This window comes from Bombus vancouverensis, chromosome 7 (assembly GCF_051014615.1).
Source record: "Bombus vancouverensis nearcticus chromosome 7, iyBomVanc1_principal, whole genome shotgun sequence".
Taxonomy (NCBI): Eukaryota; Metazoa; Arthropoda; class Insecta; order Hymenoptera; family Apidae; genus Bombus; species Bombus vancouverensis.
In genome coordinates, this window is record NC_134917.1 from 9,666,550 (window position 1) to 9,681,438 (window position 14,889).

The 14,889-nt window shown below is 31.4% G+C and overlaps 2 protein-coding genes across 7 annotated transcripts in view; one reads left to right on the forward strand and one right to left on the reverse strand.

Annotated features, from left to right (window-relative positions):
* Nucleotides 1–14,889, forward strand: part of cnc (NFE2 like bZIP transcription factor cap-n-collar) — a 111,738-nt gene that overhangs the window by 81,473 nt on the left and 15,376 nt on the right. For 5 of the 6 annotated variants that reach the window (XM_033338672.2, XM_033338671.2, XM_033338673.2 and 2 more), the window contains exons 6-7: nucleotides 3,626–3,860; nucleotides 4,654–4,878. In XM_033338672.2, the coding sequence (XP_033194563.1) occupies nucleotides 3,626–3,860; nucleotides 4,654–4,878 (460 nt within the window). The remainder of the gene's footprint in view (nucleotides 1–3,625; nucleotides 3,861–4,653; nucleotides 4,879–14,889) is intronic. The other variant, XM_076620096.1, reaches the window with a different exon arrangement.
* Nucleotides 5,345–8,977, reverse strand: vas (ATP-dependent RNA helicase vasa). The gene is made up of 4 exons (XM_033338679.2): nucleotides 8,762–8,977; nucleotides 8,002–8,043; nucleotides 6,086–7,933; nucleotides 5,345–5,970 (listed from the first exon to the last, which is right to left on the reverse strand). Exons 2-4 carry the CDS (start codon nucleotides 8,035–8,037, stop codon nucleotides 5,884–5,886), a joined length of 1,971 nt encoding a protein of 656 aa, XP_033194570.1. The 5' UTR covers nucleotides 8,038–8,043; nucleotides 8,762–8,977; the 3' UTR covers nucleotides 5,345–5,883.

Genomic DNA, 14,889 nt, shown 5'->3' on the forward strand with positions numbered 1-14,889 from the left:
ATTATGAAGCGAGGTTAAGAATAAATCAAAATCGATTCTCTTTCGCCTAGGTAAACGAAATTTTCGATAACATTGATAAAAAAAAAGAAAAAACATTATGCAACTTTAACGAGCAACTTCGACGAAATATTTCGAGAGATCAAAAAGGGCTTCAGCTTTCAATTGATAAATTGAAATATCTTTATTATTAAAACATTCGTTACGTGTATCGAGTTATTGAAATATTGTTGTCCCGAATAGCTTGAAAGATGGTACGAACGTGTTATATTTTCGAGTGTGCAAGATTATACATTTTGCGAATAAATACGATCATTTTCTTATTCGATTAGTTCGCAGAAAGGATTAAAAGCGTAAAGATAGAAATTTATGAAAAAGAGAGGAAAAAGAGAGAGGAATAGAAAACAGATTTAAGAAGACGAAGGAAGGAGGAAGAGAGAGCTCGGAAGAAACTAGCGAGTCCTCGACAGCGCGTTTCAAACATCTGTTCGCTCGCAGATCTCTTTCCTCACAGTCTCGCAGATTCATATGGCTTGTGACGGAATCTCCTATACGCGAAGCAAGATCGTGCACCTCGCTTCTAGATATGCGTATGTACACGTATGGTACTTACGCGAATATATATAGTATAGTATATGTGTATGAAGTATATGTGTATGATGTTGATACATAAATCATGAGCAGCAGTAGTCTAGTGGAGAAACGCATACAATATTCGAAGATCATATTTGGCATTGGCATATGTATATTCAAAAATTTAGCTCGATGTCGTGAAATTTTTCAAACGTTCAAGGATCCACAGTTCGAAAGTTATAGTTAAGTAACAATGGTGTTTGGAAGTTCTAATGTGTCCATTTATCGTCTGGGTAATTTATTTTCTGGACTAGAGTGCAAAGAAGTAACGTAACGTACAAACTGTTTGAGTTAAGTTTTTACGTAATGTATTCGATATACCATAAAAGGAGGAAAGGACACAAAAATCTTAGATATTTTGATATTTCCAGCAAAGTGCGAAGAAGTATGATATTAGTAATAGGATATTTGAAACGAATATAAACATTTAAATATCCGCAGCAAAATGTTACAAAAAGATTGCCGATAATCGATATTCTTACAGCTCAGCGAACACATTCTCATTTCCCCCCTAACATAAATGCCCGAAACAGTAACCGAAGAACGGGCAAATTTTTATTTCTGTTGCAACGGAAGAGCGGTGATCCAAAAATCAGAACCGTAACCGAACGTTACGGTAAACGCATGAAATAGATGATAAAATGATTTCCTGAAGGTGCAACAACCGCGCGGCGATAGAAATAGCACCGATCTCCGAAAACCGAGTGCCAGAAAGACCATGAGAAATTGTTTAAGCACGGTGAACTGGCCACTGGTGTGCGCGTGTCAAATTCTCAGCGGCGTTCTTGGAAACGGTATAAACGCGTGTAGAAGGTTCTCTTTTTTCTTTTTTTTTTTTTTCATTCTCTCTCCCCGTAGCGGCTCAATCATGAGCGTTGCATCGAAACAGAACGAGCGTAAAGCTGCGGCCATTAGAAAACCCGCGCGCCTCCGTACAGGACAAATCGTCGCGGAACAAACGTCTCGTCCTACATTTCGCGGCCTACAGCCGACAGATGCGCTGACAAGCGAGAATCACCTTAAAGGCGTCGCGCTCGACAGATTGCACCGGCGACTGATTGATGCGGCCGAACAACAATCGCGCCGGATCCGCGCTACGCCAGCTTCCCTATTCATCTTCTTCTTGCGGCCCGATGCATTAGCGACAATACCAACGTGCATTAAGCGCCACTGGCCACTACTGTACTTACGCGCAACTCGCCGCGCCAAGCTCTTTCCTGCTGTTCCTGCCATGCCGTTCCGTTGCCCTGGCGAACTTCTCGCCGACGTTTTACTACGCGTTCCTGTACCATTTTAACACTCGCTGTGTTACTTGAGATTTATGGAGCCAAGAGCAAGTCTTGTATTAATATTACGTGTGTTGTTAGAGGGAAGATAGCGGTGTTAATAACTCATAGATTCTTTCGACGAAACGTAAGAAAGAAGAAAACGTATTAACGTGTTCATTGAATATATTTTTGATACGAGAAATATCGTGTTTCTACATACGCTCGATGGTATCAGATCGGATAAAGGAGATAAATTAACTCTAGTTCAGTGGAGACTAGGTCATTTTGTAAGCAACCGGATTACATATGTCTTTTTACCTCTTGTGCTATAATGTTTATTGAAAAAACAAAAAATACAATTTAATTTATTTGAATTCTTCATACAGTGGATAATATTCTTGTACATTATATACGTAGTATACAAATGTAAGGTCGCTTACTTTAAAGTTTGTGCTTAAAAACCTAATCGTTTCTTTAAAGAGATATCAAAATTATTAAATTTGAAGATATTTCATTGTATAATTCGTTCATTACACGGGCAATTCATTTATTGAATTATGATCGTATGGACTACGAAATTGTTCTCCTTATCGTATTGAAATATCATTCTTTGAATAAAAATTTTTCTTGCTCGTAATTTCCATACTTGACGCATGGTTTGACATTTGATCATGATCGGTGTGCATTCTTACACAGCCGGAAAGATACATTTGACACGTGGTATACCAAAGTCATTAATATCTTGCCCGACCTTACGTGTGGCCAACACCTACGCGATCAGCAGGGTTTCTATCTTGCTAGAATCCGAACATCCACCGATTTGAGATTTGACAGGTTCGATAGCCGCGGAATTTTGTAGACGTGACAGTGGATTGATACATGAATCAATGACAACACGATATAAAGAGAGCGTAATTCTTACGATATATAGATTTTATTTGATATAAATGTAATTATTGAAATAAAATGTGTTCACGTATGCCTGTTGTTTTTACAACAATTGTTTTCAACATCTTTGATTGCTTTTATATCGTAATAAAGATTAAATATAGCATTTGATTTGCGAGAAGCTATATTTTACTGGAAAATTTAAATCCTGAAATAACGAAGGAAATATTCGAAACATGTAAGATATTTGGAGAAAAAGTAAAATTTGATGTTTCTTTTACCGGTTCTTTTTCTAACTGGCATTCGCGTGAAACAGAGTATATAAAAGGCTAAGAGTCCTTTTAAAACCGTATTTCCATCCCCCGTCCTCAAGATGGTCAATATAACTTCTTCAGGTCATTTCCCATCCAGTCTCACATGCTTCAACCAAGTCCAGACATTTGCAATTTCAACGAGGTGGAAACACCCTGAAGACAAATCAGTCGCGATATCTCAATGCCTAGGAATCTCCGGAGGTCAAACATTTCAAGATTTGTATTATTTTCGAGTAGCGCATCTGGTTTATACTCGATCTATTCTTTCTATTATTGCAGTAAATATGGGTGGTTCGCGTTGCATTGTTTGAAAATAGAAAATCCTTTTCGAAAATTGTATCTGTTTTTCTTTTTAGCGTGTACAATTTTTTGAAGAGCAGTAAATTCCTTTCGAATAGAAAAATAAAACGTTATAATATATATATATATATATATATAGTATTTTTATCGTTTGATACAATTATTAATGCTTGTTAGAATATATGAAGGTGGAAAATGTGCTAATTTGTAATTTGCATGCTTCAGGGTCGCATGCCATTTATGCGTGCAATGAGTATGGAACAACGGTGGCAAGATCTAGCATCTCTTTTATCGCTACCTGGTGCACCAGATCACTTTGCACATCCGGCACATCCTGGATACCCAGGGCACGGTATAAGCCACAGTCATTATGAAGCACAACGTAATGTATTGCTTCACAATGCTACTTTGGCCCCACCGGTCGGTGATCTTAATGCGACGAGCCCGTATCACAATGTGGGTGAGTGATCTACATTAAACATTTTACTTTCATTACACAAAAATTTATACTTATATAAATTAAATCAAGTTCCTCGTGTCTCTTCTCTATAAGATGTACATATACAATGTGTGTGTATATTTATATATTTATATAATTTCTAAATGGCTTTTAAATATACCAAAAATAGGTCATTTTATACATAACTTAATTTATATATTAAGAAAAATTAAATAAATGTCGTATTTTAAAATACATGCAAAAGTATTTACAAATCTATAATTATCAAACGAAATAAATACGACAAATTATGGGCATACGTCAACTTATTAGGAAGTAACCATTTGTATTATATTTTTCTATACGATAATTTGTTAATCTTGAAGAAATGAGATATGAGAATATTTCGTCTTTTACAAAATCTTATTTTTCAATTAAAGGAAACCAAATAGATGTAAATGCAAACATCTGTATTAAAAATGATTCATTAGTAGATTTCCTGAAATATTGTAAGATAAAATGCATCATTTTTATAAAAGACCTAATTCTCACATTTTTATTTGATCAATCTTTACATATTGTTTTAAACAGACGCTATCTAAATGATACTGAACATTTTCCTAAATGTTATAGTAGATTATTAGAAGTATTAAAGTTTTTAAAAAATGTCTAAAATGATATTCTTATAAGTGTTAGAATTAACTAATAGTATTATTATATTGTTAATGCTATCAATATAATAAAAATGGCAGGATAGAAAAACAAATGTTAATAAGTACCTAATCTGTTGGAACTAAAATACTAATTGCCACAGGTGGGTCATCTAATCTGGGTTCGGCCGTAGCAACGTCAATGAATTTAACAAACAGTAGCGAACCGATGGGCGCAGAAAGTGGAGCAGCTTATAAATCCGAGCCGGCGGATATGATGTACTACCATACACCAACTTCCGATTCGATCAATCAAACCACCGATGGTTTTCTTTCATCTCTCCTTAATGATGAGGATTTACATCTGATGGATATGGCGATGAATGATGGTATGTACAAAATTTATTTTTTAAATTATTTATGAATTATATACGTACGTAATCATTTATATTGATTCCTTAATTCATTCACTATTGATTGAATTTTCATCCCCTATAATGCTATAAGCTAATATAAAAGTTTAATTATTTCTAAAACCTAATATATGTATAAAATATTTTTTTAATTTATAAAATTTTATAAAATGTAAATAAAATAATTTTTATTAAAAAATCTCTTTTAATATCTCGAAAAAAATATCTCTTTTTATATAGACATATACATTTATATGTTACATATGTATTTACGCGAACTAATATGAAAATTTCTTTCCAATAATAGTAATAATAATAATTTCTAATTTGTTTTCCGTATATAAGTTAAGACCCCATATACATATATCGTAAAAATACATGTTAATATGAAATCGAAATTTATATAGTAAATATATTTTTGGTAAAAATGACTAAAGAGATATTCAAAATAAGGCATTTGGTCATTGCATTTTTTATTATAAAAAGAAACGTACAAAACACTGAATATAATATAATATAATATAATATAATATTTTAAGAGTAACATTTCATAAAAATAAACTATTGTTTCTAAGTGGTTACCATGAAGTTATTATTTGTTCTTAAAAACTAATATTTGTACGATCAACGCAGTGTATTAAACTGTATCTACGAATACGCATCTTCTCGGAAATCGCGCATCATATTGCATCAACAAAAAGTAGCATTATATGATCTTATACATAACTTATAACTCTAAAGAGGTACGTAGTAATCCAGTCTGGTTCGTTTCAGTCAAACATCAATCACGATTTGGTTAGATAAAAGACAAACTTACTATTACTTATTAATCTTCTTTGAAGAATACTATTAAACATATTAAGCTTTAATGAATAGAAAATTCTTTGTACCTCTGACTTATGGAATAAAGAAACAAAGTATACTACCTTGTTCCTAACAATAATACCAAAAAGTATGTAAACAAAAAAAAAGAGAAACTTTCTACCACGTCTCTTCTGGCTCGACTGCTATTTGCGGCCTCATTGCTGTAGGTGACATATACACTGCTGTGGCATATCCGCTTACATACTGTACAAAAAGAAATATACATTATTATTCATCTTTTAAATGCTACTGCATATTTATCATATAAAATATAAATTACATATACAATTACAGTATGATAATGGAGAAAGTTACACACCTCTCTAATGTCTGCACCTCCATATCTGTTTGTACCTCTTCCTGGCAAATAGTTTCTGTTCGAGCTTCCATTCAACAAGCAATCTGGAACAGGTTGTTCTGCTTGTTTCAATATTTTAATAAGATCTTCACGTAGTGGTGCATCATCCTCAGGTTCAAAAAAGGAAGTCGCTCTTCCTCGGTTTCCTACACGACCGGTTCTTCCAATTCGATGAACATATTCGTCGATTCCCTTTGGTAAATCATAGTTTATAACATGTGCCACATTCTTTATGTCTAAACCTCTAGCGGCAACAGCCGTAGCTACCAAAACAGACATCTTCCCACTTTTAAAATCAGCTAATGCTTCTTCTCTTTGTTTCTGTAATCTGTCACCATGAATACTGGTAGTAGGATAATTACTCTCGGACAAGAAGACTGCAATAAAGTCTGCCTTCTTCTTCATTTCAACAAATACCAAAGTACCTTGTAAAGTACCAGCATCGTGTTCTCTTTGTAAAATTTCTTTAAGTAAGTCTTTCTTTTTACCCTTGACAACTTCATAAAAATTTTGTTCCACATCTGCACAAGCTCCACCTACGGTACCAACTGCGACAAACAAATAATTGTTTAGAAATCTTTTTGCCAAATGCTGTACCTCATCAGGAAAGGTGGCAGAAAACATTAATGTTTGCCTGTTAATCGTGGGCATGGTCTCATGATCTACAATCTTTTCAATATTAGGTAAAAACCCCATGTCTAACATACGATCAGCTTCATCCAATACAAGAAACTGTAGGAAAGAAAACTTAATTCTTCCTCTTTCTATGAAATCTAATAACCTTCCAGGTGTTGCTACAAGTATATGACAACCTTTAGAAAGCTTTCCCCCTTGGTGAATAACAGATGTTCCACCATATGCAACTGCAGCCTTCATAAATGAACCGTATGAAAACTTAACAATCTCGTGCCATATTTGCATAGCAAGTTCTCGAGTAGGTGATATGATAAGAGCTTGTGGTTCACAGTATGACATGGAAAACCCTAGATCAGCATCTCTTTGTAATAACATATTTATAATGGGAATTGAAAATGCAGCAGTTTTTCCTGAACCTGTTTGTGCACAAGCCATTAAATCTCGACCAGCCATTATAATTGGAAGGGCATTCTTCTGTATTGGAGTAGGTTTTGTGTATCCTGATCTTTTTATATTGTTTAAAAGAAGGGGTCTAAGGCCACTATTTTCAAAACTTTCTATTTGCTGAGGTGGATCCTCTCCAGTTACTTTAACACCAATAAAGTCATACTTATCAAAATTTATGCCCATTTCAACACCATTACTGAATAAGGTTTTCTCATCACTGGGTAAATCTGGTGGAATATACTGTTCTCTAGGTTTCTGTGACATTCCTGCACAACTGCTTTGTGCAACACCTGTTTTTTTTGATCTACCATCTTGGTCATTCTGATTACCATCATCAGCATTATCTTCATAATTATTATTTCTTCTGTAATCATTATTATCATTATCATTCCCATCCCTATTTTTAAATGTACCTCTTCCTCGACCAACCCTTCCTCCTCCTTCCCCTCCTTTGCCTCTGCCTTTCCCTCTGCCTCTGCCTCTACCTCTTCCTTCTCCATCTTTTCCTCCTCCTTCTCCGTCTTTCTCCACTTTACTGGTTGTTACTTTGTAATCATAACCATCAGCAGATTGCCAAAATTTGTCAGTATTAGATTGCTCATTCTTGATATCTTCTGTGTCTTTAGATTCCCACAGATTATCGTTGATATTACTATTGTTGATATTATTATTGTTGTGAGGTATAAAACCTCGTCCTTTTCCATAACTACGTCCATTACCGTCATACTAATATAAAAAATGACAATCATTTTTATTATCATAAACTGTTCTAGTATTGAAATTCTAATACTTACAGAAGTTTGAGGTTCTTCAGACCATTCAGAATCCATTATATCCTATAACAAATTTTATTTTTATTTTACAATAAGAATAGAGAAAAGTCTACGTAATAAACAACAATAATCTAATTTAAAAGACAATAATTAAAAGATAATATTCCAATTTGAAATAAAACATTTTGAAAATATTATAAACAAAATTTAATAAAAATAATCGAAATAATAAATATAGTTCATATACATACATATATTTAGAAAATTACAATTGATATTTATTATACTATTTACTTTTATTTCGTGAATATTCCAAAATACTTTCCGTTACAACCGGTTTACAAGGGCATCAGTTTAAATTAGTAATTCGTGCAAATAGAGATCGATACAAACTGTAAGCTATATCTCTCACAATATAAACACCAATCATGTACACAGAACTTCAAAAAAAGTTAGAGAACAGAACAGACCGTCTTTTTTTCTTTGACTTAATGATCTCCCTTTGTACTATGGCTTTATTTGTATGCGTTGAAATGCAAAACATATATTTGTAAAACTATTAATTATACACTAATTAAAATATTGATCTCTACTTCACTTCATCTCTACTTCATCTGTTTTATTTAAGCACATATAAATGACAATCAATACTAATTAAATATCTTGTTCTCTAGCGCGTAGTAAATATGATATGTAAAAGTAAAAGAAAACATGATTACCGGCAAACATGGCTGATCACTATTAACCATGAACAAAGTTAGTCTAGTTTAACGATACTTACGTTTTGATTGTTGATAGAAGAATAGAAGCGAAAATTTCAATTAAGCTTGCAATTAAGAGAGTCGTGCGTCGTACAGATCAATATAACAGATCGTTTTTCTTTTGAACTGTCGAAAGACGAATGAGACCACCCAACTGTAAGAGTAGAATAGACAGTATTACCAGTACGAACTGTTGCCAGTACGAACAAAGAGATGACAGAGCAGCCAACTTAAAGGAAACCGATTCTCGGGAATAAACTGTCGAGTTTTGAAGCAGTGCGCATGCGCTATCCACATTGCATTTAGCTTGTTCAACATCGTAGTAAGGTATTAACGAACCTATACCTTTCTCAGATTTACACATATCCACTTCAAATACAAATAATAAATTATTAAAATAATAATTTGTTGAAAATGTTATATTTTTATTAGAAATATATTAGAAGAATAATGTATAAATGAAAAATTTAACGTAAACAGTTTCTTAAACAAAGGTAATATAATTTTCGAACAAATAAATGATACGATACTTTATAATAATTTTGGAAATCTAAAATGATCTTAATATTTGTATGGTGTTGTTTATAATTGTCAGTAAACATCTTTGGTTTTCATAAAATTATTTCAAAGTTATATTTTGGTAGTATTTGCTTCTTTATTTCCTGAGTTATTTTACAATGTATGTTAAGTATTTACGTACTTGATGATATTCTAGTACCAAAATTGTATTACTTATTACTACAGCAAAGATAAAAAGTACATTATTTATTGTGGAATCTTTTAAGTCAGTTGAAGGGAAATATCTATCTAAAAATCAGTTACTTACATTTAGAAACCATACGAAAACAAGTGCCAGAGTCGCTTTAGATAAAAGGCCAATAATATTCAAGGTCAAGTTTTCTTTGTATACAATGTGGTTGCAATTTCCTGTCGATTAACTTTTATATAGATATCTTCAGAGAACGTTAAGTTTACAATAGCCGCAAATGATTATAGCATCATAATTATAAATGTTTATATACCAAATCATTTCTTTCACTCAAATTGCAAAATATATCCTTTATATAACATTAACATTGCACACATTCTAGAATAATTTCTACCTTATTTAACAATTTTTATCAACTTGATTACTATGTCTATATTATAATAAAACAAATTATTTAAAACGAAACATACATAAAAATATTACATATACATTAAAAGATAAAGAAAAGCATTTCTAGAAATATCGACATTTATATATATAGTACACTCTCAGTGCCAGTTGATAATATTTTTTTGTCACCTAATAAAACTTTAAATAATAAATAAAGATCGTATATTATCACTAAATAGCTGCTATTTTACTATTTGTTCAAATTTCTATTGATGTTATTTTCGTTATTTTTATATAGTATCATAAAAATAATTATTTAATGAATGCTACCTTTCTAGTTTGCTGTGATGATTGTGCAAATTTATTGTTAGTTAAATCATTACCATTACATTTTTATTTATACTTAGGAATATAAGTTGAACTTTGATTCTTATATAACACTTTCATGTAACAATGTTACTTCTTAGTGAACATTTGCAGAAATATTGTACTTCAACGTTTACAAATATACAGGCTTAAAGATAATATCACAACATAATAGATAAGATCGCAACACCTTTCTAGTAGAATTTTGCCTTTTTCACATCATTTCAGGGAAGGAATATCTACATACTTGAGAAAGCAAACAAATATATAATGTTTTTTAACATTAATAATGTTATAAATTGATTATCAGAATAAACAAAATAATAAAAAAATAAAATAAAAATAGTTTTTTTAAACGCATTTTAACAATATTAAAATTCATAACTTTTCATGAGCCATTATGAATTATTCGTCTAAAATAATTTTTTACAGTTCCATCGATGAAAGAACTCCTTGTTAAACTTTTATTTATGTTTTAGATGAATGTTCTCTTTTCATTTTTAATCACTAACAATATATAACTCTAACGTATATGCTCTTGTATTCTTATCTTTACTGTAAAGACAGTTAGACTTATGTGCATAAATAAAATAATTAAAGTTGGTAATATATAGTATAATATATTTGGTTCATGCACTACGCTTATTATATAAGCATTAAATCATGAAAATTCAATTAGAAAGTAAAATAAAAAATTATTTCATTTATTTACTTGTAAAAAAAAAAATAACGAAATTCATTGATCATTTTAGTATTTTAATATAATATATTAATATTCATTAGATCAATATTGACTATTATTTAAAATTTCATTACACAGCGCGAAACATCAAAAATAGATATCTTATTTTAAACCACTGAAGGCTGATGTCTAAAGAATAATTTTTCTCTTTTTCAATGCTACAAAATATCTAACGTAAAATATACATTCTATTTTAACTTGTTAAATCCTACATGTATGTTAAATTATCGAATGTTAAACATCTTTTAAATTTTAGTTGCATTACTAAGACGTAATTAAAGAAATACTATTTCAGTGAAAAGTTCTACTTTTTAACTAATATAACGAGTACATACTTTGGTTTGAACACTTTGAGTATCTTTTGCATATCATATATAGCCTATGCAATTTTACTTCTTCGAATCCCTTATAAATGTATAAATATCGGCAGTCTGCTAATTACATTGTAGCAAGATCGAGAGCATCTTGGAAATTGACGTCATTGATACAGCAAAACCGTGATCACATTTCTGTTATGAATCTGCTTGTCTCGGATCATGCAATTCATCATAACGATGCATACACGTTAATCCGTACAGCAAGATAAAAGCGCTAAACGCGGCGCACATGTATCAATGACAATGAATAAGACAAAGGAATGTGTGAAAGAGAAAAAGTATAGCAGACGTACCATAGTAGCAGCTGTAGGGCTAGTTTTCAGTACGTACAATTATGTATCTATTGTGGTTTTCAAACATTCGGTTTATTGACATCCAGATACAATGATTCTTATTAAATAATATTTGGATACCACAGTGTTTAAGAGATTATTGTTTTATTTATTTATTTATTTATGTCAGCGTTAGAAGAATCGTTTGTTTTTTAATATATCACAATACTTATTCCAGTTGGTAAAAACCTTATTGGTTGGTACACCTTATTTCTTTAATGCGAACAGTTTTTAGCATAATAAGCGATGAACTGAATACCGGCGAAGCTTAACACAAATTGCAACTTTACTTCTAATGTATTTCGATCAGGATAATTACGCATTTCAGTAAGATTACGCATTAGAAAAACGTTTGAAGATAAGATTATTAAAAAAGGTATAAATGATTCAAAAAGAAAGTTGAAGCGGATGAAAAAAAGAGAAAACACGTTTGTTCTAATAATAGTAATATATATCTATGTACATTGATATAAGAACAAAAGATCTATTAATTCCTATTATATAACCTGTTTTCTATAACTATCTGTTAATCCATTTAAGAATCGAATTCTTGTTTAGCTTTCGAAAGAAATTACTTTTTATCAATTATCTACAATAGAAACGCATTTCTTGGGTGATATTTTGAAGGAAACATAAAGCATTAATATTTAAGATCGATTTTTCCGAAAACAAATACATTTATTCTTTAGTTAATTGATGAAATATTAGAGTATAATATTGCCTATGAGTAACTATATAAACTGGATCAAATTTAACTAAATTAGATTAAATAAAGAAATACTTGTAATCGTAAAAGCTTTGATATTTTTTTGATTATGCATTGCAAACACTGTTTTATGTAAATTAGCCTGCAATTAATTGTTAAAGATGTATGAAATATTATGAAGAAAGAGAAGGGATTAAGGTCCGTAATAATTAGAAATGAAAATTAGAAATAATTATTATAAACGGCAACAAGTACATAAACGATAATAAATACGAAAACTCGTATAGGGTTTTTAATATATGTATTCTTTTCAAATCAATTGTTCTTTGTAACAACGAAGTAACCATCCTTATACCCAAATGGCACACAGTTGACTCACGTGTTCTTTGCGTCCTTGAATAGTAGTAAAATAAACTTCGAAACCATTTGCCTACCTTTTTGAAGTGCGTGAAGAACGTAAATGCAATAGTATTGTAAACCTCCAATTCTTCATCGGACCAGATGTAGAAAAGTGTGTTCAGTGTTGAGATTTGCTGTAAAACATTCTTAGAAAAGTTTACATAAAAGCTAGGAATAGATACCTTATTATAAAAAATATAATAGAGAATTAGTAATTAAAGGAAAAATCAACAAAATTATGAATTTACAAACTTCCCTAAAAATAGTTCATGACAATAAATTACATCACTGAATATTAATTATCTATAATACATATAACGTTTATATCTCTTAAATTCGTATGCTTTTAACGAATTAACGAAATTTATTAAAATGCAATGAAAGATTAAGATAAAAGTAAAGAGACGTTTATCTTTTCTTATTAGTTCCATAAGTAAAATTAGCCTTAATAACTAAATGTGAAATCGTTTATACATGAATAAGTACAAGCATATTAATTGACTTGATTTAGTAACAAAAATAATGATACTGATACGATAATGATAAATATACATATCTTCATGAATCAGCAACCTCTTATATAGTGCCAATATATATACGCTCGACATATTATATAATAATATACATAATATATGGAGGAAAAGTTTCTACATATACATGAGTTGAAATATTTTCGTGAACCACTACACGTGATACGTGATAGTACCATTGAAAAGGATATACGAGACATATGGTCAAGTTTAAAATAAACAAATGATATATCCCGATGAAATCTTTCTGTTTACATATTTCATGACTCTCTGGAATAGGTCTTATCGCTTAAGGTGACTTAATGGTGAAGCCATGAGAATGTATTATGTATGCTGATCGTTCAGTTAGAAGTTAAAGAATCTAAAGATAAAAAGCTTGAGAAGAAATGACACTAGTTCTTCTACGAGGTTCGATGCTTATAGCAATTTTATTCTATTAAATGTATCTACAATAATCACAAGAAATAAAAATACCGCGATCTCATTTATATCAGTAATTTGTAAATTGTAATACACCTTGTCAAGAATGAGCAGATATTCGGATACATACTGTGCACGTAATACTATATGTAAAGATATTTTTGAACAATATATAGTAAAACGCATTTACTTCGAAGAAAGAAAAATATCGAAACGAGTCAAAATATTCATACTATCGCACACATTCAGCCACCCATTAAGGATAATTATGACGCGCGTTACGTAAGCGTTCGGGCGAAAATGCAAACAGAAACGGTATTGTAGATGTATTAATGCATTGTACGTATACGGTATATGTACGAATGTTTACTCGAAACGTGATTTGCATGATTCGCCAGAACGATGAGTAACGGAAGAAGAAGGGGATAGAGCGATTACTGCCGCGGTAGAGCACGACAATCCTCTTCTGCTATCCATGGCTTAAAGCTAGGACTCGAACGAGTTTCGCGGACACGTACGCCTGGCTATTGCCACATGTGCATACGGGAACGCGGCTGTATTCGCATATGTGTGTCACAAGCCGGCAAGTGACTCATTCCCTTCTTTTGCCATTGCATCTCGTCAGCCGATCGTAATAATAGAACGAAATTGATTCACTCGCCTCACCGGTGATTCGTTTCGTAGCCAGATACTTACCCCGATAGAATAAAGATATCGTTTATCTGCTATTTCTAGTACTTCTTTTATTATAAAACGATATAGGATCGCCTGAGCGAGATACTTTGAGCATGATAGAGAAACAATTGGGGCAGTTTAATAAAATTCAATTTGCTTTGACGCTTGAAGCAATTAGGACGAGTTTCGGTTTATTGGGTTATTGGATTGCTCGAATTGTTTTATTAAATATAGCTTGTTTGGAGCATTTAAACAATGAAGATATGAATATAAATATAAGCAATTGTATTTTCTTAATATAGTAATTATCTAAATGATAAGCGTATCTGATAATGCTGCTAAAGCTGGTCTTAGATTTTATTGTTTAGGAATTTCTTTGTAAACATCGAAAGAAATGTATCTCTATTATTAATAATGAAAAAAATGTTCTTTCAACAGGAATTATGATTCCAAAAAAAGAAAAAAAAATATAGATACGAATCAAGCCTAGCAAATTGTAAAC

Excerpts from the sequence above, each read along its gene's own strand:
- vas (XM_033338679.2), bottom strand. The coding sequence starts at position 8,037 with ATGGATTCTGAATGGTCTGAAGAACCTCAAACTTCT. Across the intron at positions 7,934-8,001 it reads CTGAAGAACCTCAAACTTCT|TATGACGGTAATGGACGTAG; the intron begins GTAAGTATTAGA and ends TTTTTATATTAG. Across the intron at positions 5,971-6,085 it reads GAGGTGCAGACATTAGAGAG|TATGTAAGCGGATATGCCAC; the intron begins GTGTGTAACTTT and ends CTTTTTGTACAG.